At 43.0% G+C, this 26,269-nt stretch overlaps 1 protein-coding gene across 2 annotated transcripts in view; it reads right to left on the bottom strand.

Moving 5' to 3' along the window:
* The window catches only part of ect2 (epithelial cell transforming 2), a gene marked incomplete at its 3' end in the record, with an annotated part of 37,850 nt that overhangs the window by 6,721 nt on the left and 4,860 nt on the right, over positions 1-26,269 (bottom strand). For both annotated transcript variants that reach the window (XM_079739374.1, XM_079739373.1), the window contains exons 5-22: positions 25,296-25,478; positions 23,747-23,836; positions 23,178-23,285; positions 22,006-22,079; positions 20,629-20,759; positions 20,187-20,302; positions 19,812-19,874; positions 18,553-18,778; positions 14,162-14,286; positions 12,003-12,122; positions 9,752-9,820; positions 7,816-7,926; positions 7,521-7,617; positions 7,179-7,260; positions 4,976-5,054; positions 4,169-4,288; positions 2,441-2,579; positions 1,005-1,159 (exon numbers count right to left, since the gene is read on the bottom strand). In XM_079739374.1, coding sequence (XP_079595500.1) covers positions 1,005-1,159; positions 2,441-2,579; positions 4,169-4,288; positions 4,976-5,054; positions 7,179-7,260; positions 7,521-7,617; positions 7,816-7,926; positions 9,752-9,820; positions 12,003-12,122; positions 14,162-14,286; positions 18,553-18,778; positions 19,812-19,874; positions 20,187-20,302; positions 20,629-20,759; positions 22,006-22,079; positions 23,178-23,285; positions 23,747-23,836; positions 25,296-25,478 — 2,088 coding nt within the window. The remainder of the gene's footprint in view (positions 1-1,004; positions 1,160-2,440; positions 2,580-4,168; positions 4,289-4,975; positions 5,055-7,178; positions 7,261-7,520; positions 7,618-7,815; positions 7,927-9,751; positions 9,821-12,002; positions 12,123-14,161; positions 14,287-18,552; positions 18,779-19,811; positions 19,875-20,186; positions 20,303-20,628; positions 20,760-22,005; positions 22,080-23,177; positions 23,286-23,746; positions 23,837-25,295; positions 25,479-26,269) is intronic.

Here is a 26,269-nt window from a genome sequence, read left to right as displayed (position 1 = left end):
ACAATGTTGTCTTCACAAATTTGTTGTAGCTTTGCTGATTTTGTTGTGCTCATGATTTCAGCACAGATTGGTTTGCTAAAACACCGGGGAGTTATCTTCTCTACAATAGATTGACAGCTGTCGTTGGATTTTAAAGTGCCTCTTAACCTGTGTGTGTTGTCAAATTGGTTAATAATGCGCAGACAAGCTATTCAGATTCCTGTAATCTTGAAAAAACATGAGGTTACGGTGCCCTAATGGTGAATGACATGGTGCTCCAGTTGCCCTGTCTAGAGTAACTACTTTCAATGTATGATGATCCATGCACCACATGTGATGGATGGTACCTGATTTTACTCAAGACTAATTACTGGGACAGAATTAAAGTTTAAACCCTTGCAAGAATCAGATGGTCTCGCAAGTGACATCGAAACCTGTGTTGTTTGCATGAGACAGAAATTGTGTCACCTCTAGTCAAGCATGTCATGAAAGGACAATTAATATGAACCAGTAAATTCTCCTGCTGGCTACTTCATCTTCTCTAGCTTGTATTGCATATGCCATTCATAGAATATATATGCTTGTTTTTCTTGTTATGTGTACAATGAAATGGAGCAATGATAGATTTTCATCATGCTACAACTGGACTTCTAAAGATAATTCCAAGGCTCATTGTGATCCAAAGACAAGGAATACCTTCGGTAGAGATTCAATTCTGATGGGGCTTAGGGAAAATCTTCTGCCAATACTCTTTGCCTGCACTGTCAGCTAATATTTCAACACCTTTATCAAAATAAGTCGTAGCCATCCAGAGGTAAATAAGGGGGTGATCCCAAGCGCAGTCTTACCCCTGCGTGTATTGAGCAACGCTGCACCAACGCAACAAGATCTTTAGAGCTGCTCTTGAGTGTTACACAGCACCATGAAGTATAACAGTGGAGCACAGCCGGCAATCATTTAATAATTTAAACGTTAAAATAAATCCGGCGGGGGGGAGGGGGGAACAGTGTGTGAGTGTCTCTCACCGAGTCGGCCCTGCAGATTGTGTTGGCGACGTGTCGACAGAGGGTGCGCAGCCAGTCGCTCTTCACCGTCTCCTCTCCCGTCAGCTGGAAGCTGAACAGCAGGTTCTCCTGCTCAGTGGGCGGATGTACCACCAGGGCGAAGGCGTTCACACACTCTGCACCCAGGGGAGAGACACACAGATAGAGACATTTAATAACAAACAGGGGGAGGGATCGTGGAAGACCAAGCTAAAAGAGAGAATTGGGTTAAAAAGGAGGTTTAGAAAATAAGACAAGCAGGGGCGTGATGAAGAGTAAAATGAAAGGAATATTGATCAAATATAGCAACAAAGAAAAACAATTTCAAGGTGACATATTATACCACCAGGTGAGATATTCAAAAAGGCTTGTAATGGCTCATCACACTCACACCTGGTGGTATAATATGTCACCTTTGAGATTCTTGTGAAAATAAGGTATGGAAAAAGTGGGACCATTTAGGATCAATGACAGCAATTATGCAAGTTGTATGCAGGTTTTTCCACAGAAACATGTTGCAGACCACATGTATGAAGCAATACTCCCTTACATTATAAACAAGGGCGCGTGACGGTTCCCCTTAAAGGAAAAGGAGTAAGTGAATGAGCGACTGACTCATTTTCCTCAGGCTGTGACAACAGCACAGGGTCCAATGGGATGTATGAAAAGGTGTATTTTATACACACCTGTTACACTTTGTGGCTTGTGTAAAAGGGTAAGTAAACCCTAAAACCACTTCTTCCTGTTGAAAACGGCATTATATGATGTTCTTATTTAGTTATAAAGTTGTTGAACTGGAGTAATTCTCTGTAAAATAGATGAATTCTGCTAGTTCCATCTACATGGTTTTGACCAAAGGTCGGTTTTGACCAAACCCATGCATTTTTAAAACAACTTGGGAGGAAGTTATACTGCTAAACATACCCTTTAAGGGCCTCACAGAATCCAACAACACTACAGAGGAAAATTCAGCCGATTTGATCTTAGCCAGAAGCGACTTAGCTAATGGTTGCCCCCAAACGCACTTCCTGGTCTATAAAATGCACCAGACCACTACTGAGGGTGCTCTGAGTGGCATGTCAAGGCGAGTCCAAGATAAAAACAGATAAAGAAGCACTTCCTTTTTACAATTCCCCCCAAAACTAAAACAAATCAACAAGGAGAGTGGGTGGAAACCACCCACTGAAAACAAACTTTGCACGATTAGTTTCTGGCAACAAATCGTTCACAGCTGGATATCCCAATACAGATGATGGATTTACCCATCATTTCACTATGCATACCAAAATTTGGTGAAGATGTTGCAATAATAAGGTCTCCTTTACACATGGGAACCCTGCAACGAAATGGCTGCGTGTTCTTCCAAATAGGAGAAAAATGTGTTGCAAATGCAAGAACATTTGGAGTGTGAGTCTTACCCTCAGTGTCCTGTAGGTCCAATACTTTACGGATCTGGGACAGTGGCATCAACATAATGTGCTTAAGCTGGGCTGGCGGCCTGGTCTGTCCCACGGGACTCTTAAAGGTGCTGATCACCTTGTGACGCTTCCTGGCAATCTAACACACACAAACACAAATAAAGAAATAAAGAAATACACATCATGGTCGCACATTCAAATTTCAATCTTATTCCGTTTGCAAAATTGCAATTATTGTGTTGCTGTGCGACCACTGAAATCTTATCCAGAGCATTCAAAAATAGCTTTTTGGCAGCAACAGATTTACAGCATCTATACAAGTAATTTTAGTAACAAATAAAAGTCTAGTGGAGGTTGAAGGCAAAGGACAACATTTAGGTTTTTGGCATGCAAGTATTATGCAAGTAACCAACGAGCGTGCATGTATGCATAGGCTTACAAATTAGAAATAAATATAGGGGTGTTTGAGATGGGCACAGTAGCTGCTATCGGTTACTTGGCGGCAAATCAATGGGGCCTTAATAGAAGGCCTCATTAATATCAGATTAATTAGCAGCTCTGTGTGTGTGTGTGTGTGTGTGTGTGTGTGTGTGTGTGTGTGTGTGTGTGTGTGTGTGTGTGTGTGTGTGTGTGTGTGTGTGTGCGTGTGTGTGTTTGAGGTGGGTAAAGGGACAGGGGCTTGGTTGGGCTTTATTACTGATCCATTCACAACATGTGCATTCATTCAAACGAGCCACGTTTTGCCTACGCCTTGTTGTTCACTACTTCCTGAACAACAATGAGACAAGGCCACAGTCTTAAGTACACTCACACAACCTATTTTAAACCTGACACAAAAAGCACACACAAATGTAACCTTGCAAAAAATGGCTACATGTATGAGAGACAGAGAATGAACGCACTGACACATGTGCGCACACACACACCTCATTAGGAGGCGTCACTGACACCTTCAGAATCAGCAAAGCTGCTTTCCCCCTTGTGTTCTTGATTGCCTACCCCGTTTCTAATGCTTCCCCTTCCCTAATTAACACACACACAAACACACACACACACACACACACACACACACACACACACACACACACACACACACACACACACACACACACACACACACACACACACACACACACACACACACACACACACACACACACAGTGTCAGCAACGATAGATTGCGGCGGCATAAATTATTCACCTTTTCTCACCAGCCTCTGTCAACAGGAGCTTGCCGGCTCCGTTTTTAAATGAATTTGCACTTGAACAGAGAGGCGCTCCGAGAGATTCTCATAATGAGCGTGGTGTGTCTGAAGGAAAGCAACCAAACTTTCTGGAGTCCGGTTCCGAACGTGAACCCGTGTCGTTGGAAATAAGATAACACTACGGTGCGGCCCCAAATGAGAGAGAGAGAGTGAGTGGGTGAAGGCTCAGTTAGGGTTCCACGTAGAAGCAACGCAATGACCACGAAGACGCTTCAACGCAGGTGTAAACCTGTTTTAGTTCTGAGTCGGGTTTTAGTGATGGACCCAATCACAGCCCTCGCTGCTGCGTTGCCTCAACGCAAGGTTACAATTTTTGGGTGGCGCATGTCAGGCCCTTGCGGCGGACGCAATGAGGGTCCGCAAGGACGTAATGGTTCCATAAACCGCCTTACGTTGCGTCAACGTGGAACCATAACCCAGCCTTGAGTGAGTGGCTGCGTTAATGTATGTGTGTGTATGTTACCTCAAGGCAGTCGTTGAAGAGGAAGAGTGTGACCTGCTCTCCGCGGTCGCAAGGCTGGTCTCCCAGGGCGATGGTCTCCACGCGGTGCACCAGGCTGCGGTGAGAGGACAGCAGGTTGGCCTGGCCCGGGGCGGGATGGGGCGGAGACGGGGGGTGGGGAGACACAGCGGAGGGCGGGGGGGGAGAGCAGAGGTGAGGAGGGATGGGAGGATATGATCCAACCAGAGCTCTCACTGGGTAAAATTAAATGTCTTCCATGCATGTCATCGATGACGGCCAGGGCTGCATCAGAAAACTGTTTACTTGAGGATCCATTTAGCGACTATGTATATCCCGGCGATAGATGGATCATGGCAAGTATCCATTACTCACCGAAAGGGATGTCTTAAACTTGTTTGCATCCTCTTAGGGAGTAGGACAACGCATTTAACGCAGCAATACACAGCAAATATTTTGTAATACAAGATAAGACACTGCCATACTAATGTCTGGCAACCTTCAGTGTGATGAGTATGCACGGAAAGTTGAGTAGTTATTCCTTCTGGTATAATCTCCTCTTACCGCAGTTGTTTTGCATCGACAAACTCAAAGTTGGTTCCGTGCTCGTGTGGCTTAGAATCGACAGCCTTTGTGGAATGATCAAATGTCTGAGAGGGCCTGAAGGAAACTACTTCAATTACAAACAGGTCCACTCATCCATTAAAAGCTCAGTTCGTCTGCGACAAAACATTAAGCTAAAAGAGCAGAAGGATTGGAGGGGAATTCAAAGAATATATAATAGAAGAGCTTTGCAGTGCTTCAACTTACAGGGCAGCCATCGACTTCATACACCACGTCAAAGATCTGCTTCTGGCCCTCTGTTTTCCGCTTGTCCTCATTGATGTGACTACAGACCAGAGCCGGAAGGAAGTAGACCCACAACAAACATAAAAACCAGGGGATTAAAGAATGGAGCCAGAACAGAGAACAAAGTGATGAGACTGAAAGAGGGGAGAGATGCATTGGCGTGAAAACGCAACGATGCAGAGAGGGCAGGGGGGAACAGGGTCACTGAATCAATGATGGACTTTTGTCATTTCATGTTTTTAAAAACAGGAACTAACCACAAATGCTTTAAATCTGTAAAATAAAATAGATTGAAGCATTCCACTTGGACACAAGTGAGAGATATAGATATGAGCAATATGGAAAAAATATATATATGGAAAAGGCCAAATATCCTTTTGATTCTGACCTTATATATTGAAATTGACAGTTAAAATATTTATGCTTTTCTCTAATTAATTAATGCTAACCATGTGTATATAGACATAGACCCCCATATAAGACCCTTACATGATGTAGAAAATACAATAAAAGAGCAGACATTCTGAAGGGCATATTGATATACTGATATTCTCCCAGTTATTTTTCCAGCTGCCTTTTTTTAAAAGCACATGGTATTAAATTATAAAGGTCAACATTAGAGAAAAAAAACAGTGGTCCAGAAAACTGGTGGTACACGAACAATGCTATGCAGTTAAACAGTGGGAGTACTGTATTGCTGCCCGAGGGACGGATCACACAGAAGAGCATCGCAGCAGACGCAAACGTTTCACGATCGCAATGCCCGAGTGCTTCCTGAGAACTGTACGGAGCACTTGTGGTGTGGTTGTGTGTGCAAAAGTGTAATTTATTCGGTTTTAAAATAAAAAAATAGACTCGACAAAAAGCAAAGTCCTTACAATTGCTTTGATATCAGAACAAACTATTATCCCTACAGCTCATCCTTTACCATCGGAAAACAACGCTAAAATGAGCGCGTTTGGTAATGCTTTGGTAATTACCACTTGGTGTAGTAACTGTGCGTCTGCTACAAACCAATGCTGTTTTGTTATGCCCGTTTATCGAGTTAGTTCAGAGCAAGCCAACATTGAATAACGGATCCTAACCATGCCCCGGATTTGTTGACATGAACTTTCAAATTAAATAGTTTCAAAACCTCTCATGTTAGAAATGTCAATGATAGGGGCGTTGAAGAGTTAATGCTTATGTGAATGGCCATTAATACAAATAAACATCCTGGAATAATCTTCAGCGTCCGTTTCTAATCATTGTGACAAATACTGATTTTGTAGGGTTGGCTGCAGTGTCAATGAATTAATTACAAGAATTAACAAAATTGGACCAGAGCCATAATACTTGTCCATGAAAAATTTACTAAAGCAGTGCCATTAACAAGCTCATCGGCCTTGACGCCTGGCAGCCATCTTGGATCAAATTGATGGCTGGGTGAGAAAAGGGGGAGGATGGAGATAACCAAGACGGCCGGTAGGCAGTGTTGCCACAGTTACCTTGAAAAAGTAATCAGATTACTGATTACTAGTTAATCCTTAAAATAGTAACTTCGTTACTTTACTGATTACTTGATTTTAAAAGTAACTAAGTTAGATTACAAGTTACTTTATTAGTTACATTTAGCTGCAACAACCGGTTTTGCCAATACTAATTTCTTTTTTTTTTTAATGCGTAGACAAATTATCACCGCACGCTTTACGGGGCGATCACCGGACACAGCTCCACCCACCCACACACACACCCACACACCCACCCACACACACACACACCCACACACACACAGCACCGTGCGACTAATTCCGCCGTTAATAACAACTGGTGGCGCGGACTCTGGAGAGTCAAGGTCGACACTCGCCTCTGATAGATTGAAGTCTTTGAAGACTTACGCTTCACACGCACACGCACTCTCACACAAACAGACAGACAGGCAGACAGACAGACAGACACACACAACTCCATCGCTCTCAACGCCAATCGGTGATCCGGCAAAAAAATTAAGAAAAAAAAAATTTAAGCTAAAAAAATAGTAACACACAGTGACTTTGATGAATAAATTTAATCTGATTACTGGTTTGGAAATAGTAACGCGTTAAGATTACTCGTTACTGAAAAAAGTGGTCCGAGGCCAGTAACGCGTTATTGGCCTCGGACCACATTGAGGCACAGAACTCACGTCATGACTTCTTTTAGAGCCTCTATGGCTCTCTCCAGGGTCCTCTTGTCAGGGTTGTCATCCGACGTGTGCTTCTTTATGTCTGCAGGTGAGTTGAAGAGGTAGAGAAAGAGAGCAAGGGTCCAATAAGTCAAATGGATGGGCTTGCGTGAAACAAACAGGAGAAAACAAATGAATAGCAAAAGTGACATGATTATGGTGCGTATGTGTGGGTCCGAACTTGTGGGGGGGTATGTTTGAGATAGTGGACCACCTATCCCACTTTAAATCATGCCAACTTGCAATGAAATGTAATGCATGTATGTGTGAGTCTTGACCGTCGCCGGTGCAGCACTGGGTTACCATTGAGCAGAAGGCCAACACTGGGCAGCCTCTGCACTGGCCTAATGAGAAGCTCAACAAGAGTCTGTCTCCCACACTCTGGCTTGGACTGATTGATCTGCAGAACCCACGAGGAAAAGAAGCACAGAGAGAACATAACAGCAGTTACAGCGGTGTTCAAAAGGAGGTGCCACAAAATAATCAAGAACAAAATGTGTCTCTGCAACACTTCATGTCTCGGATAAAGCAGATCCGAGACCAACTTTTCCACGTCCAGTGGGTGAGAAAGTGGACCCAGCCCTACGGAGTCACGTACCTTGAGGAACGCATGAAAACGTGGCTTCAGCTTCTCACACTTGACGATGGTGTCTTTGCTCATTTCAAAGAAGTTGACAAAGGATGGGTAGGTCTTGAGCATCTCTTTGGACTGAAAGGATGAAACACGGGGGGTACATGGTGAGGGGTACGGTTAGCTGCCTTTAGTGGGAACTGTTAGGACAGATACTCAACCTCAACCCTGTGCCTTTTCCTCCACCACGCCAGCAAGGTGTGTGTAATGCTACAGAAATGTCCTTAAGTTCTACGAACCCACTACCCGCATCTTGGATGCAGCTGAGGCCCAGAAATATTATTTTCATGACTGGCCTGATAGGATAATGCAATGCATGTTGTGGTTGTGAATTATCCCAGCCTTTGGCCAATCAAGGTTAAACGGTTAGGAGGTTAGAAGGTTGTTCAGCACAACAACAAAGAAGGCATGACTTTCACAATCTGAAATGTTAAGTCAACTTATCCGACTGTATTGCTCCAACAAGTTAGAATGCTGTCCTATTTTATTATTGTATTCTGTGAAATTCACATAAAATATATGTTAAAGACATGTTATTGGTTGAAATGTCAAGCTAGCCAGCAGCGGGAAACAACAAAGGTGAATAATATAATCGCCTCCAGAGGAAATCACACTAATTTGGATGTTAAGTAGTTGCTGCTCAGATCTCTCCAAATCTTAGCCACACTAATGAATAATATATGTGCAAACAATGAGCAAACTGAAAAGGGTAATTTTCATATTTGATTCTGTCTAACAATTAGCCCCTTTTTCCTAGTACAACGCTGTGTGGGGAAATCATTTTACGGTGTAACCTTTCAAAACATCATTACATAATTTACATACTCTACATTTTTTAAGTGTTTTCAGTAAACACTGCCCAAATAGAATAATACTGAGATAAAAAAGTCCCACAGTCTTCATTCATAACTTAAAGACAGAAACAACAAGACATTAGGGCATAGACATTTTTGAAAAATGCATGCAGTTCTAAGATATTTACGAGTCCTTCTCACACTGCGTCGGGCTTCTAACCGCCAAACGACATAGCAGTCTATCCTCTGTGAAGTAGTGTAGTGTTTAACACTGTATATAGTACAACAATTTCAAAACTATGACTAGAATGGTATATTCACAATGGCCAAACTTAGGTTTGTGTGCCACAGTGAATGATGTTTGACCTTGCCATTTTCAACAACAGATTATCATAGATCTGCCGACAAATAATATTTCAGAGGTCCCTATAAAGAAAACAGCAGTGTGCCTTATTAAATAGGTAGAGGTAGGTTTTTGATTTGATGCTTTGTCTGCATTGAGTTGGTATCAAGTTAATGTATCAGTGCATTTCTAAGACTACAAGTACATATGTAGTTAGTTTATGTTTATTCTGTGCATTCAGAGATATCTTCGGAGTCTAGAGAAAACCCATTACAGTGGATTTTTACCAAATGCTTAGTTTACACAGACAATAGTTTACTGATTAATATTGCATTACCACTGTTTGGTTGATAGTGCTCACTAAAAGGGCACTAAATGAAACTAACAATCATTTTAAGACCGTATAAAATGGTATTATTCCAAGGAGGGTAAGTAGTCAAACAATAAGGGCCTCAGGTTTTCCCTGAGGAAAAGCTATTTTCTGACATATAAGGTTGGGAAACTCAGTGTTGCTGCATTATTAGCAAATGCTATAAACGCAATCAATTACTTTAGTTTTTCAGCTGCAAATCAAAAGCTATAACCACCACCAACCGTTATAACGGTTTATAACCAAACCATTCAGAATGTTGTTATTTTAGTTTGTGTGATTGCATTAAGACGGTCAACAATACATGTCTATACATGATGCAACATCAGTCCACCCTGCCACAATCTGGTGATGACATACAGACAGACAATAATACTACTTAATAAATATACTCACATATTTGAGGATGATGTTTCCTACGCTCTTGTCCTCTGACCAGTCATTCAAGAGCTCCTCAAGGTCAGCCTTTAAAAAGGAATAAAATCATCAACAGCCAATAAGTCTTTCAAGATTGAGGCAAAGCCAAAGTTAAATACCGTGTAAAAGCCCTTGTTTTCTGATCACCTCTGCCCTATTTTACAATTCCTTTTTATGTTAACCCCCCACTTTGGCCCCTTATCTAAAGAAATGGAATGTATAATAAGAGAAGCAAACTTGAAACAAAAACCAGACCACACTGGCAGGATTTTGGGCTGACCCCGTAAGACTGGGAACTATGATACCGCTCTAATATACCCAACCCAGTAACTTTAAAGATGATTCCAATGCAGAAAAAGGCAGAAATGGAGCATTATTAGTGTGGACTTTGACATAAGCCCACAGGCTACTCTAGGAATGATCCATTTAGCAGAGTGTTTCATTAACGGAAGCGCTTGTGCTTTTCCCTTGAACGACAAGTTTGTGCGTGAAAAAGATGCGTGGGCTGATCCATAGTGCACACTTTCCGCAGTCAACTGCGGTCACACATCGAAAACAATATGTTTAAGGCTTTGTGTGTATATTGGGACGGGATATGAATGTTTGTATATGTGTATGGTTTATACACAACCTCAATAACAGCATAAGTGGGGATTGACCGGCAATCTCAGTTTTGTCCTAGTTTCATTAAAAAAAGTTGAGCAGTTCCAGGCCGCTGTGCTGACTTAAGGCAATATTTGGTTTGGGCGGTTTGAGTGCTGCCCACGCAGCACTAAAGTAATATGTTCACCAATTTGAACTGTACCCATAAAATACATATTTCTCAATTGAAATGAAAAAACACCCTACTATACAGAGATTGAATAAATTCATATTAAAAGGAGACACATTATGGTGTTTTCCCAACAAGTAAACACATTTGAGTTCCAGAAAACATGTTTTTGAAGATATAAATACCTTTTAGGAAAAAAAATCTTGCCTACCGCTATTCCCCTCTGTTTCACTCCCTTCAGAATGCGCTGTTTCTGGTGTCTGAAGCTTTAATGCAAATGAGCAGCTGCCCATTGACCAATGAGCTGTCAGACTGAACCACAGCATTGAGGAGAAGGGATTGTTGCCGTTTGCGGACTCCTGGAGCTCTATATCTATATAATATAATATAATAATAATAATAATATTACATATGGGTATTTATGTAATATTACATCTAATATCACGGCCAGAAGCTATGTGCGCCTCGGATGATATTACGAATCATAAAGACTGCGTCTGACATCTCTGGCACTTCCACAACAAGTAAAGACTCGCAGTGGGGGATATCTTGGCCATGGTTGAGAGGAATTGGGGGAAAGGAACTTTGGCCTTGACCCTCTGAAGTCCATGAACTGTGACATTGTACTCCGGGAGCTGAGCTGCCGGACTTGCCGCCGTGCTCCCCGCGCCGGAGCTGACGAACTGCCCCCAACGGACCTGCCAGCTTCGGCGGCAGTTCATTTCCCGGAGTACACCCGCCGGAGCAGCTGGAAAACTACGGCCGCAGTCCAGCTCCCGGAGTACACCACCGGAGATGCTGGACTGCCACCGAAGCTTTGGTGGCGGCCGGACGGCTTCGACAGCGGCCAGACTGCCGCCGAAGCATCGGCGGCAGTCCGGCAGCTCAGCTCCGGGAGTACAATCCCTTTCTCCTCGTCTCCTCCTCAGGACTGCCACCGAAGCTTCGGCGGCAGTCCGGCAGAGAAAGGGATTGCACTCCCGGAGCTTAGCTGCAGGGCTGCCGCCAAGTTCCCCCCGCCGGAGCTGCTCGTCCGCTGGTCCACAAAATCTTAGCTATGCTCTGATTGGAGGGGAGTGGGGAAGTGGGAGGTAATATTCAACTGTGCCCCCTTCCTACGTAGGAGGGGGCGCGGAAACTGACTGGCTCGTTTGGTAACTGTAGGCGGGGTACTTTTCAGAAACGCATATCTCACTCAAAAAAATCATGTACAGACTTTTTTCAAAGTTTGTATGCGTGTGGGAGCACCAGAGACCCAAAACAAGAACCCAAATCCCAGGAAAAGTGTTGTTTTCATAATATGTCCCCTTTAAGTATGTCTTGGCTGTATACAATTCAATAAATATATTTGCAAAATAAACAATATAATGCAATATAAATGCGAAATAAACAAAAATATATGAATGATGTTGTTCTACATGCATGCATGTTTTCGTGTGTACTTAAAAAAAGACTTACCTTGATCTTTCTGTGAACGTCATAAATGTCGGGGATACTTCCAAATATGGTCTTTATTTCCTCCTGGGCCAGAATCGGGCCCCCTACCTGCCCTTCCTTCTCCAGCGGGATCTTGAAGAGCTGAGAAACAAAAGCATCCAAAAAAAATAAAAACACAAACCACACGCACACAAAACACACAAACAGATTAATGTCCACGAGTCAACACACAAGGTGCAGCAAGTGTAAAGCGGTTGAAAACAAGCGTCAGCTACGAACACAAACACTTTTCACCCTCTTCAAAGCAGCCCGAAGAGACAGGATAGTGTTTTGTTTCATGCATGGACGGATTACAGCCTCGGCTTTAGCAGAGTGAGCAAACTTTGCTTTCAGAGCATTTAGGACTCAACAATCAAAAGAGGAGCCTCTTCACTGGAGTAGCAGAGCAACACATATTTGTGTGACCTTGCTTAGCTTGTATGGCATTATCTTGACAGTGTCACCTTTAGAAATGCTCCCCAAGAGACACAGCATATGGCAAGCTACCAAATTCAACAATTTTGCATTCAAGTTGTTTTCATGCTACCTTAATATGTTTCAACACTGACACACAGAAAAAAAGTGTCAGGCTGTACAGAGTTCTTTGCATTATCAGAAAGCACAGAAAGCCTGAATCTGAAGGCAAATGTGGTTGCCAAATGCTAAGTGCAGCGTAGAACAACGATAAAGTATACCAATGCCATAGTGATCAGGAAATATACACTTACTAAATGGTAAAAGGAAGAAAGTACAGACAAAACTATCAACAACAAAACAAACTCAAACTCTGTACATACAAAGCAATGCAAGTGAATCGGATGGGATTTACTTACTTCACGTGTACGTAAAACAATGGTAAATGAATATTCTTGCGCAGCATATTGTCAAGTAGTATATAGACCGAGAAGGCTGAGGCAGGTTCAGCCATGGCGAGAGGCATGTAGCATAACACTTCTAAATATTTGATATCAATTGTGGGAAAAATAAATGTGCTTTCTTTTTGGTCCAAAATAAGTAAAAGGTGGTTGGTTGCTAGCTCATTTAAAGATGACTGGCTTCAGTTTAAAAATGCTCCTTTCAGTATAATAATGCTATAATAATAAAGTAGAAAAGTACTCCATCCTAGCTTTTGGCTGCGTATTTCCACTCGAATAAAAACGAAAGAAATGGGAAAACAAAATGAAAGAATGCCTTTCCCTTTTCATTACCGTCCCTTTTACCTTTAAATGACTAAACCATGAAGGGGCTGGCCTGGTGTTTAATCTGCGCTCCTTCACCACCTTCTCTTTGGTAAATGCCAGACGATTTGAGAGAAGAGAGGAGAGCTGGTATTCAGGTGAATGTTAATGGCGGCCGCTGCGGCAGGGCTAACCTTTCAGTTCAAGACACTAATGAGAGAACAGCCTGCCATGGCTACACTGGGGACGCCGGGCGAAGGGAGGCTGGCTGCTTTGGAGAAGAGGGCTCCGAAGGCTTATGAACTGATGAGTGAGCAAAACGCCTCGCGCGCCTTTGTGTATGAAAAGGTTGTGTTGGAAACGGAATGAATATAGGAGGAGTGGGGAGTGGGGGGTGGGCGAGACAGGGAACGAGGGGACCGGCAAACGGACTCTAGAAATCCTAGATGAGGAGGAGAAAAGGCATTCCGATGGACATGACTTTTGTTTATCATGAAAAATAAATCAAAATAGTTTTATAAAGGGTATGGGTGACGGTAAAGCAATCCAGTGTTATTATGAAGTAGGAGCATAGTTAATTTGATTGATCATTGGTCATAATAAGTACAATATTAATATTTCACGTATGATGACAAATAATCAATTAAATAAACTCTGCTCTCTTGTATTTGCAGTGTCAAAGGTAGGGGCCATATGAACAATGGAGACTGAATAAGGTATAAAAATGTTCTATAGAGGAGTGAGTGAGATAGAGAGTGAGGGAGGGAGAGAGAACCATGCAAGCTATTTCCTCCCTCGCTTGTCACTGGTCAGTTGCTTGACTTACCACTGGGACCAGGAGATAAGGACACACACAATTGAAAATGTTGTAATGAAAAACCACTGGGCCCAAGCTGGAAGGTGGTAAGAAAATAAATGTTCCACTCTCGAGAGAAACACACACACACACACACACACACACACCTTTAGTATGGTATTCAAGATGTCCACGTAGTTGCTCTCTGTCTGATGGAGCTCCTTAGTGACCTGCCACCGAGCAGACTGTTTGGTTAGCATCGGTGTTGAACTCTTGTTGGGCTTGGAACTCTCTGGAAGGATGAGAGGGAGAGATAATGGGAGGATGGAGAGGCATAATTAGTGGTTTCTCATGGTTACAATACTGAACATCTGTTTGTACTTTTTTTTATAATTGGCAAGTGCAGCTGAGCAGGATGCAGGTGTGCTGAGCCGAATGTTCCATGTTTTTCAGTTTTACAACTATCGTCTTGACTTGGCATGGAGTTTGCCAGTTAGAACAGAGTTCTCCTGTAACTCACTCGACAGGTAAACAAACAAAAAGGGTGCAATCTGCTCAAGCTGTTACAAGTTAGATTTTCTGCACAGGGAAAGTCGACAAAGCCGACATGAACCAGGGATTTAACCAATCACCCTCCAGCGGCTGGACACTCACCTTTCCCTCCAGAGCTATGGCTACATTTAATAAACAGCTTGGTTAGATCGGTCACGACATGTATAGTATTTATATGGTTTTCTGTAGACCTTTTCACAGGAGAGTGTTTACGATGTTTAACATGACAATTTATTTGAGCTAACCAATAGAAAACAAGGGAAAGATATCAAGCTAGAGAGCAATAAAGAAAAGTGTTGACATTGTGGCCCCAGGCTCTGCTTTGAGCAACCCCATGTTCAAAATGTTGCCTTGTCGCAACATAATTGCTGAACTAAAGGGGGCAAGGCTTGTTGAGGTTTGACTTGCCCTCATCAAACGGATGTACGCTATAGACTCAGGCTCCCATCTCAGGAGGCCTTTTTACCGTCACGACTCAAATAACTAAAGAAATGACACGGAAAATAATGTTTTTGGGGTGGTGAGAACACAATGGTTAAATGGATGCATTACTTTATAGAGAAGATCCAATTGATGACGATACCGCTCAATAATTTACTCTTTAAAAGATGGGGTTATTAAAAATAGTGCTATAGCTGGCCTGTCACAAAGTTGATAATTACAGATAAAACTGCCAGAAGTACCTAACTCTGTTGAAAGTACTAATATAACCTACCCCTTGTCTTTGAGATTCCTTTATCAAAGACAAAGTGGTTTGTCCAATTCCTAATTCTAAAGAAAGGTGGATTTTGCGTTCTGGAGAATGAATTGAGCCGTTAGCCCGTAACACCTGGCCCTGCACAGGGGGGCTGTCCTCCTTTGGAGCATTAGGTCAATCCATTACCAGATTGGATTGTGAGAACCGAGCAAACACGGCCTTTAATTAAACGGAAATGGAACAAAATTAAGATATTCTGGACATTTTGGAAATAAAGGACACCCACTGATGTCGAACACTGGTTTGAGCCGACAGTGGTTTAGGCCAACACTGGTATGGGCCGCCACTGGTTTGGGCCGCCACTGGTTTGGGCCGCCACTGGTTTGGGCCGCCACTGGTATGGGCCGCCACTGGTATGGGCCGCCACTGGTATGGGCCGAAACTGGTTTGGGCCGAAACTGGTTTGGGCCGACACTGGTTTGGGCCCTTTTTTTCTAAAGAAGAACTTCAAGTTGGCATCCCCAGTTGATTAATATGAGGACGTTTATAGCAAATTTAATCAAAAAGTATTTTGATATAGTTACACTTGGAATTACAGGTACAGGGCTCCAGGAAAACGTTTTTCACTAGGAGCACTGTAGCCCCTAACTGAACATTTTAGGGGCACAACCAGAAATTTTAGGGGCACACTGTAAATCAACATGCCAATGTGATTCTCATTTTTTTCACTGTCGGCTATTACTAATACATATTTTGATAATAGATGCAGAAATTACAATGTGCGGTTTCTATTTCTGTGTCACATTTTATTGTCATTCTCCTCTATACCAACTGTTTCCACGTGCGCACGCATGCGTTCGACGAGCACGGAAGCGACAGTTTCACGGGAGTGCGTCCACTTGTCGTGCCGCTTGACAGGACGCTGCGCCTCCTCTCTCCCCGCCCGCCTGTCCATTGAGAATGCAGCAGGCGCGACAAACGCCTCCCGTTTGAAAAGCCCTTTATGGCACATAAAGTCCTGACCGGGTTCGGGTACCCGCGGATACCCTACGGGTGACCTGCACAATATGGGTGAAACGGGTGAAAAATAATGTCTGTAAATACGGTGTCGGACGCGGCTGCTGGTCGGGTCGGACGCCAGAACAGCACAGGTTTTGTGATTGCGAGCGAGACTTCTCCGGTGCTGGATATGTTATTAAGGAGTCAACTAAAACCATTAACAGTGGTTGATGTGTTTTTTTGTACAGCAATCTAAAGCACAAGGCCAAACACCACATAGTGTAATTCCCCGGCGTTCCATCTAATGTGTAGAATTTTCCTTCGGGTGCGGGTCGGGCGTCGATATCAATTTATAGCGGGTCGGGTTGCGTGCGGAATGTACTTTGCGCTACTGTTGGAACACGGGTCGGAAGCGGTTTTAAGTATTGTGGGTGCGGGTTTGCAAAATAAGACCCGTGCCGGTGTCTGGCACTGGCACACTTGCCGCAGGTCGGAAGAACGAGTCAAAAGTTTGCTCACAGAGACGTTTACGTTACGTTTAACAATGACCATTCCCTATCCTTCTCACACTCATTGGCCTGCTACAGATTCCGGATCGTTGACACGCCCCTTCCCCATTTAACGTGTAAAAATAAAAAAAATAAAAAGGACAAATTTACTAGACGCACATGTGCGACCAGATGTAAAATTCAGTCGCTCACATTTTGGTCGCAAAATGCGACCATTTGGTTGCAGTCTGGAGCCCTGAGGTAATATCTTTTTTTGATATGCAACTTTTGACATGAAATCCTAAGACATCATTACCCTTATTGCTACCTGTTCTTTTCATTGTTACTAAATCACTAACCTGTTATTATAAGTAGGCAGAGCTTTTTTTAATCTCATTGCCTCGTTACACATTGAAATAGCGGGAAAGTACGTAAACCCTTTTGAATACATAAACCCTGCTGCCTGCCGAAACATCTTATGAAGCAACAGACTGTTGGGAGCGCCACCATGGAAAACTACATCCTGGGGGAGAACACCAGAATATTTAATAAATATGATTATCACATCCAGTTAGTCTGTCTCTGTTGGCATTGCCGGTTCTCCAACTGGACGACAGGTGTCAGGTGCTACTGAATATTTGAATAGGGTTCTGGTATCCGAACACAAAAAACTAATGAAGGATAATTCTGTCGCCACTTGTTTGACATTTTGACGATTGCCATCATACGGGTACTTCCAATGAAGGACTGACGTGAAACGTTTTTAACGAAACGTAACCTGACCTTTTAAATAAGTAAAGCTGAAGTAAAAAATGTGATTTGGAAAATAATGTAAACATTGATTTGCTGTATACTATCCATGCACATTAATTGGGTGCCAACCAGCCACATACACAACTTTACCATCCGCCACAGTCTCTTGGTGTTGATCCAGGAATGCACTGAGCTATTGGATGCTCTGGTTCGCCTCTGCCTCTGGCTTTAGCTATATTGGAGCGATAGTTCCCTGGTACTAGACATGCACCCATGCCTGTTCCACGTCTGCCAGCTAACCGCGCTCGGCCTCACTCATCCCCTACTCCTGCCTCACTCCTCAGCCCAATGCCTGCCGCTTATATACTAGCCTCTGGGAAACATGGCACAGTGATAACGCGGCAACATAAATCGTGTAATTCCAAAAGCGAATCATAGGATTTCTAGTTGGTTCTCTCACATGGCACGGTGTTGTGCCATCCGATGCTGATCACTGAATGACCAGCATCTTCTCAGGTAGGTGCTGTGCTCTCAGCACCGTAAGCGAACACAAATAGGGAATCTCTCTCTCTCTCTCTCTGGACTTTGAGCAGATGGGACTTGTTCCACCTGGCGGGGCTCTGAAGGGAGACAGTCCGTACTGGACTGTGAAGGGTGGTCGGATAAAGACTTCTCTTCATTGCCCATTCTTCCAGCGTCTCGTCACAGGCACGACACGACTTCTTCTTCCCAGAAGATCTAAAACCCATCCATTTCATCCAGATCTCAAGCCAGGATTTGTGTCGTCGGCCAGTCAAACCTGACACTTTACAGAAACCTTGAAAGTGGTCAGAAAAACCCGGGAGTAGAGAGGCACATGAAATGTGTTCTGGACGTTTCAGGGTCATAACTAGGCCACGACATCTTCCGTTTCGTAACACAGGGCACCCACAACATAGCATGGCGATGCCATAAACACCAGCTCCCCCTCATCACCACGGGACCATGACTTGTGACCCATTAAGGATTCCCTCCTCCTCATCGCTACAGCTCCAGGGTTGGGTAAGGAAGGGGAAGGGAGGGATCGTACCTGCAAGAGTTTTGCAGTTGTCGGGGGTGTTGGAGATGTCCAGCAGGGAGCCCATGGACATGGAGTGCTCGGCCGAGGGCCTCTTGCGGGGCGGCGGGAAGGGCGAGATCTCTGTCTGCTTGGTGAGCTGGGCCAGCGTGTCGCGCAGCCGCCGCCGCTTGCGGTTGCTGTTGGGCGTGTTGAGGGAGAGCAGGGACTCCGCCTTCTTCATGGCCGGGCTCTCATCCTGGGGGAGCGCAGAAAATAAGAAAAATATAAATATATATATATATATATATATATATATATATATATATATATATATATATTAGAAAAACTAATAAGAAAACATATCATCGTGGGTGAAAAGTGTGTCCTCTCCAGGATTACACATTTGTGTGGCTTCTTCTGTGGCTGTCTTGTGATATAAGAGCACAGCCATTTCGTGTTGTAATTTTGGTGAAGGGACTGCATTTTAGTTTTTGTTGATTTTCAATGCAGGTCCACTCTTGTGCGTTGCAAATTAGCAATAAAAAAAACATTGTTATCGGTTTGAGAACATTTTAGCATATCAGAGATGTAGACTCATAGTATGTGTCATCCACACTGCACTGCACTGCACTGCACACACACACACACACACACCTGCGTATTCCTCAGCACCCACACTGTTCTAACAAGTGGAGGACAGAGACGTTAATAGCCTTTTCCATCCACCATAAGGCTAAGAAAACCTGTGAGCCCCTTGAATGGGCCCCCTCAAGCACTTTAATTAGTTTAATGGTCCTAAAATCCATTTTTTTCATTATTCAGGTGCCCATAAATAAGGCTACTGAAAGACATTGCACCTTTTGTTTTTATTTTTTAAAAGCTTGTCTTGGGTGTCTGTTAAAAAAGCCTTAGTGCTAATTGCCATCGGAGACAGAGCTGAGAGCTCCCAGTCAGGCATGACACACAAGAGACACGTGGCCTCTATTATTAGGGCTCCTTATCCAATCATCGGGATTGACACTGATCAACATGAGGCACTGTTCCGTATGAACCCACACCCCACACACAGATTTCAATCATAAAGAAATGATAAATAAGAAAGTGCATTCAACTGACAATCTAGACACATCTTGTCAGTTTCTGAGACATCACTTGGAAGCAGAGATTGCCCTGCGGGGCTGTGTGTGTGTGTATGTCTGTGTGAATCTACTAGACAGTGTAGCTTGTGTTTGTTATAACTCGTTTGAGGGTTGGTGATGTCCTACATCTGCATTCTAAGTGGTACTCACCTTCTCATAGAAGTACATGGACTCTCCTGCTCGCGCATCCATCTGAATGCTTCCCCAGAACCACTACAAAACAGAAAGACGGGGGAAATGAGAAGTTTTATCCTCCATTGTCAATAAAGTCCCATGATGCGTCGTGAAAATAGGACAGGAATGCTTAGAAAGGCATCCAAGTCGTCTACCAAGGCATTTTTCCAAGTCTGAGAAAGAAGGTTTCGGTTTTTTTCAAAAGTTGAATACGAATGACTAAAAAGGCAATATTTTACTGGGAGCACCTTCGATAATTCACAAGCTGGGGATTTTAGGGTTAGACCTGACAGATAGGCCACTTATGACGCACATATTGCGAACCAGGTATTAAACAGGGGTTGGGCCTACCTCCTGCTTGACAACATAGAGTTTCTTAGTGGGCGTGAAGGGCAGCTCCTTCACAGAGTTCTCCTCCACCACCATGTGTGTGCACCGTTCATCCCCCAGCTCCAGGGAGGTGCCCCCTGCAACAGGACACACACACACACACACACACACACGAAGCACCATCGGCATTGAGATGCATGATGCACGGAATGTATTGTAGTAAAGTCAAGTGATCCAACGGAAAAATAAAAACACATTATGTTGGTTTGAGTAGGTGTGAAGTAAGAAAAGGTTTGTGTTAACAAATGATTGATACTTTTGGTTGTGCCTAGCAGCATGTTGCACCAGCATTAGGTTCCTATCAGATATACAGCACTCATGGGAAGAAAACCCAATGTTGAGCATACATCCACAACAAAATCACAGCAGCTTTACTCTGTGTGCGTGGTTGTGTTTTACGAACCATGTTTGAGGGTCCTTTCCTCCATGTTGGCCTTCTCCTCCTCAGAGAAGCCCAGGAAGCTGAGGACACAGTCCTGGAACGGGGGCACTTTGAAATCTGTACGGAACTTCTCGTCGTCGGCTTGGAAAGACCTTGGAAAGCAATTGCCCACACATATTCACTCACTTTTAGAAACAGGGTTATCAGATCTAGTAGGCAAAGATAACTGGTATTTAGATGGGCAATTCGATTTTACTTACTGGATTCTTTTTTTAATTTTAGTGATTACACACACGCACACGCACACACACACACACACACACTACTGGGCTGTACTGGAAGAGCACGGTCAAACTCAGATGAAAGTTTGTCGTCTCTACTGTAGGCTACCATCAGTTGATCATTTACACTTGTAAAATTGTAAAATTATCATGTATTGCAAATTATCAGTTTTAAAACTAACTTTTATCCTGCAATGGTCTTTGTTTTTTTGAGAGGTTAATGATGTTGTGCATTGTATTGCATATACAGTGTTTCTAAATTTAATGATATTGATAGGTTTTTGTACTGTATGTATGTTTATATGTCTGTGTATTGTCTTTTGTTTTATGTGGTCCCCAGGAAGATTAGCGATTAAAGAATTTCACTGACAACGCAGCAGTATCTGAAAAAAACTTCTAAACAGCTGAATACAGCTTTGGCATTCCTTCCAAAAGAGGCCGCTGTATCATATGATGTATTGTTATGCCTTACAGCAGAATGGGTAGGGAGGGGGCTAGTCTGAACTGGAGTGGAATCGCCCCTGCTTCGAATCTGATTTGAATTACCACGTTCTAATCAACAAAGTCATGAACTTACTTGATAAACAAGATTAAATTGAGAGATTTCAGGTTGAAGACACATTTACTTATATAAATAGGGAATTATGAGACCTTTGGGGTTGGGGACATTGCAACTATTGTGTAAAAGTAAAGCTCCTTTATGTTTAAGTTTGCTTCAGATTGGAGCCTCAGAGCATTAGTTGCTCGCAATTCATTAAAAAAAAGAAAAGGTTGAGTTGCTTTGTTAAAACCGAAAAACGTAGGCAGGAGAGATAACAAAGACCTTTAGTCTGAGAGCTCTATGGCCACACGGTCTGTAGTATGAACTTGCATCTGGCCCTGACCAGAACCACCAAGTTCAAACTCATCATCATTAAATGTTCATGGCTCTCCATTTACTTAGTTGGCGATATTTCTCGACTCAAGCACTCAATCCTCCACACATGAAACGAAGGACAAGACAACGAATCACAACCCAATCCTGGTCGAGTATTACCGGAATTGTGCCCAATGTATTTATACTGAGACAATGACACGCACTCACAGACACCGACTCTACTGTGAACTTTTAACTTACACGTAGTCCCTGCTGTCCCAGGCCTTGCGTATCCAGGACGGGGTGAGGATGGGGGTCCCCATGCATACTGCCAACTGAAAGAAGCACATTCAGGGGAATAAGTTAGTGACACACATCGATACGTTTATGACACATTTATCGATTATTACAGAAATTACATTCCCTGCGCGACGTTATGGCAGATATTAAATAATAATAAGAGGAGCCATGCATCTGAACAACTCCCAAACTTTCATGGCGGGCAAAAGGCCAAGGCTCAAAACAGGCCCACTGGACATTATTTTTAAAGTGGGCAGAGCGTTTTTAAAATCCGAAATTTTCCCCAATGTGTTTATGCCTTTTCTAGGGGTCCAGGCTTCATAATAGCCCCCTTTAATGTGTTTGTGCATGCCAGTAGTGCTGCTCTGAAATGCCAGACATTTTGCACAGATAGAGAGAAAGACAAGAGAATTATCAACAGACCATACAAAAAAAACGGTCTGAGTGAGAGAGCGAGCGAAAGGAAGACGAGCGAGAATTGTCAACAGACGGAAAAACAGCACAGCACACAAGTGTAAAAATTTGCTATTGTCTAACTTAAAAGATGTTCAAATCACTTCACAGTGAGTACTTTCAGTGAAACGATACCTCCCCAGTCAGTCTCAATGGTCCCCGGTCGCGCTGCGACTCACATTCACAAAAATAAGATGGATACAAACTGGCTTTCGCTTAAGGTGTAAAAAATGTAATAAAATATCTGCATCATTTCAAAACAAATTCTAAACCTGTTCCTGATCCCCAGCCACCTGTTCTTTTTTAAGAACCAAATGTCAAGCTTTAAACGGAAAATAGCTGAGCGTGTGACACACGTAACCAACTATTTTTTCGGAGGGATTGGTTTGTTGTTTGTTTGTTTTTTTTGTGCTGCAAAAAAACTCAAGGGAGAAAAACAAAAAAAGGCAGACAGTGTCGGTGTGGAGGGGAAGCTACAGAGAGAGAAGTAGACACATAACAACAGGAAACAAAGAAAAATAAATCTTGCAAAAAGAAAAAGCATAACAAATTATCTATTCATTCCTATGGAAGGATAGACTGGTGAAAATGAATAAATATTGCCCCAAATATAAGAGTGGCCCGAGCTGGCCACCACAGTAATAATGTCCTGGCTACACCCCTGACGTGACCGTACTTACCTTGTATTTCTCCCCGTGTGTCGAGTAGGCGATGAGGTGAGTGACCTTGGTGCTGAAGTCTTTGCGGATGGTTCCGCCCATGTGATGGACCAGGTTGACCAGGGTCTTCTGCAGGGAGGCCAAGAGAGGAGGAGTAGGAAGGAGGGGAGACATCTTAACGGGAGCCAAAATCTAGTCAACCCTCCAGAAGTACTATCATTTGTTCCTTGACCTTTTGAGAAAAAAAATAACTCCATCTTCCAACTTGGGAGTTTTCCTGGATTTAAATACATGCAGCACAAAACTAGCCTTAATAAAATGTTTTTTTCATATGCTATGAATCACTAGATAAAGGATCAGTAATAGTTGACTCTTTGGCCATTTGGAAGCGAGCTTAAACAACTACCAGATAGCTATGAACCTTTATGATGCTTAATGGTGTTGATTCATGACCTCATTAAATGATCAATGGACATAACATATCAGTCCAAAAAGCTGGAGCACTTTGTCAACAAAGACACGCGTGTGGGAGCCAAGCCAAGGCGTTGCATTGTAGTGATTTGGCCGTGACCAGGGGTGGTTGAACTTACCACCTCCTCTTTGTCCCGGAAGCCAGTGAAGCACAGGGACAGATTGATCATGGTGGTACTGTAGAGCGGGCGGCAGGAGAACGGCAGCGGCTGGAAGTCATACAGAGAGCAGAGTCAACACTGACAGCTGACATACACTTACATGCATGGAATGTAGGATATTTTTTGTTCACATTCATCTTCAAAATCACTAATTTAACAAACGGATGGGCCTTGTTTTTCTGAAAAAAGAACATTATTTCATGCGGCGATGTTGATTTACGACATTTGAAACTGAATTCTCACTTCGCAGCAACAACAGGTTTTTGTTGTTTAAGGAAAAACAAACAAACCATGAACCCTAATCAAATGTAAAAAAATATTAAATGTGAACTCTGATCATGATTGAAGACTAAACTGACTGTGTGTGTGTGCCTGTTTGTGGATGTATAAAGCAATATGTTGTATCTGTAAAACATGTATGCCAACATTCTATGCAATTTGTTAGCTAGAGGGAGCTAAGACTAACGGATAAGTAAACTAAAGCAAGAAATGGAGCAAGAACTAGCTAGAAGCAAGTTCTTAAGATAATAAATGTGACGTAATAACACATTGCATCAAGTCTGTATTGCAAAAGAACATACTGTATTTATTTTCAGGCAAAGTCAAAAAAGTACAACAATGTAATACTTGGTACACCAAACTCATGTGTAAAAAATGTTCCAAGAATGTAAAATATTTGAAACATGCCTTTTTCAAAAGATGACAAATATGGCGTCAGACATTAAATAAACAGACGATAAAATTCTTCAAGCGACCCTTGGATAGGCCACGGTACAAATTCCAGGTTGCTCAAACATTCGACCGAAACCAAATAAAAAACAAAATTTGCTACAGAAAAGTATTTCAGCCTTTTTTTGGGCCAAAACATCATCAAGCACAATATATCTTTTATATGTGACTGTATTGTCACATCAGGTGTAGCGCGACGTGCATGAGTTGAATTTTGCTGATGAGGACGTGCCAACAAGCTCTGGTTATCGTGCCGATGGCAGGGAGAGACAGAGTGGCCTATTGCTCACGGAAGGACATTAAGGTCCCATCTGAGAACGACTGGTCAGACGGATGGACGGAGAGCAAGTGAGATGGAGGAGGCAGAACCGTGTTTGTCAACAGCGCTATAGGCAGTCGGCGTTCATTCTTTTCCCCGCTCGTTTCTCAGCCGAACCCCATCTTTGCAATTTGTGCATTGTATAAAAGGGCTGTTAGATCTGTCTTTTGGACAGATTTAACCTTGCTTCTCCAAACAGAAGCTGCACAAACACGCGCACGCACAGACTCTGTATTTACTGTGCTATGAATATTTCTACACATGTATCGAAGGAATAGAAAACCATAGCTTTAGGAGAACATATACCCCTAATCACAACCAAATTACACTGCCATATTTCTAAAATATCAATGGGAAATCAAAAGCATGGACTAAATGGAGCTAAATGTTGGCTTGGAATATGTAAAAAAAAAAAAAAAAAAGTTGTTTTACAAGTGACTGTAAAAAGTTAGTACCAACCTCTTCCTTGGCGGCGCAGTGCAGAATCACAGGGGGCCCGACGATCCGGTTATCGCGCTTATAGAGGTAGCTGTAGTCGGGTGAGTCGAAACTGGCGAGGACGTACACAGACTCAAACTCTGCGTTCTCCCCGTCTGCAAACTCCTGGACGCTGTCCGTCATTAGGCACGGTTTGTTAATGTCCTGCCAGAAAAGGAACAGGTCTGAAGGTTATGGGACAGCAGAATTAGTAGTCCATAACAATGCTCATAAAAACATGCTGGCTAGCGGTTTAAGTGTTAACAAGGGCTTAGAGAAACCCTCAGGTGGATTTAGAAGATTCACGGTTTGTTAGCCAACATTACTGCTTGGAATGATTTTTGGTGAGTAACCAGCACTGAGGAAATATTAGTTGATTAATCGATTCGTCAATCGATTGGGAATTAATGGATTATGATTTTGATAATAGCTTGATTATTTTGGTAGTATATTGCTTAAGAAATGCAAATATAAAGGTGGCTTTTCTGAAAGTATGTACAAGTAACTCCTGACATTGAACATCATGATAAACCCAAAAACCAAAACCCAAAAGAAGAAACTCGATGACCCGTGGGGTCCTCCCCAAACAGTTCATCAAAGAGCATCAATTCCAAGCTACATGTTGAACTTCCTTCAGGGGCTTATCCCTTTGAAGCAGTAAGTAAACCAGTCAGAAAAGGACCCCCACCAACAGACACACATGTGCATAAGCCCAAACAGACAGACTTAAGTTCTCCTTTTGGGTTCCTCAAATACATCCACGGCACCAAACAAAGTGCATGAAAATTGCTCTAAGCGGTAGAAACTGAACAACACTGGCCATTTGTTTGATAGAGAGAGGGAATACTGGAGAGAAACACAACAGTGAGACGATGAATCAGAGCAACAGGGCCATTTGAATCAATGGCCACAATTAAATCATAAAGTAACTGCTAGGCTGCGCCGGGCTCAAGCTG

Source organism: Pollachius pollachius (assembly GCF_949987615.1).
Source record: "Pollachius pollachius genome assembly, chromosome: 7".
NCBI classification, from domain to species: Eukaryota; Metazoa; Chordata; class Actinopteri; order Gadiformes; family Gadidae; genus Pollachius; species Pollachius pollachius.
Note: the sequence above shows the minus strand (reverse complement) of the source record. Positions and strands in the feature narration are given on the sequence as shown.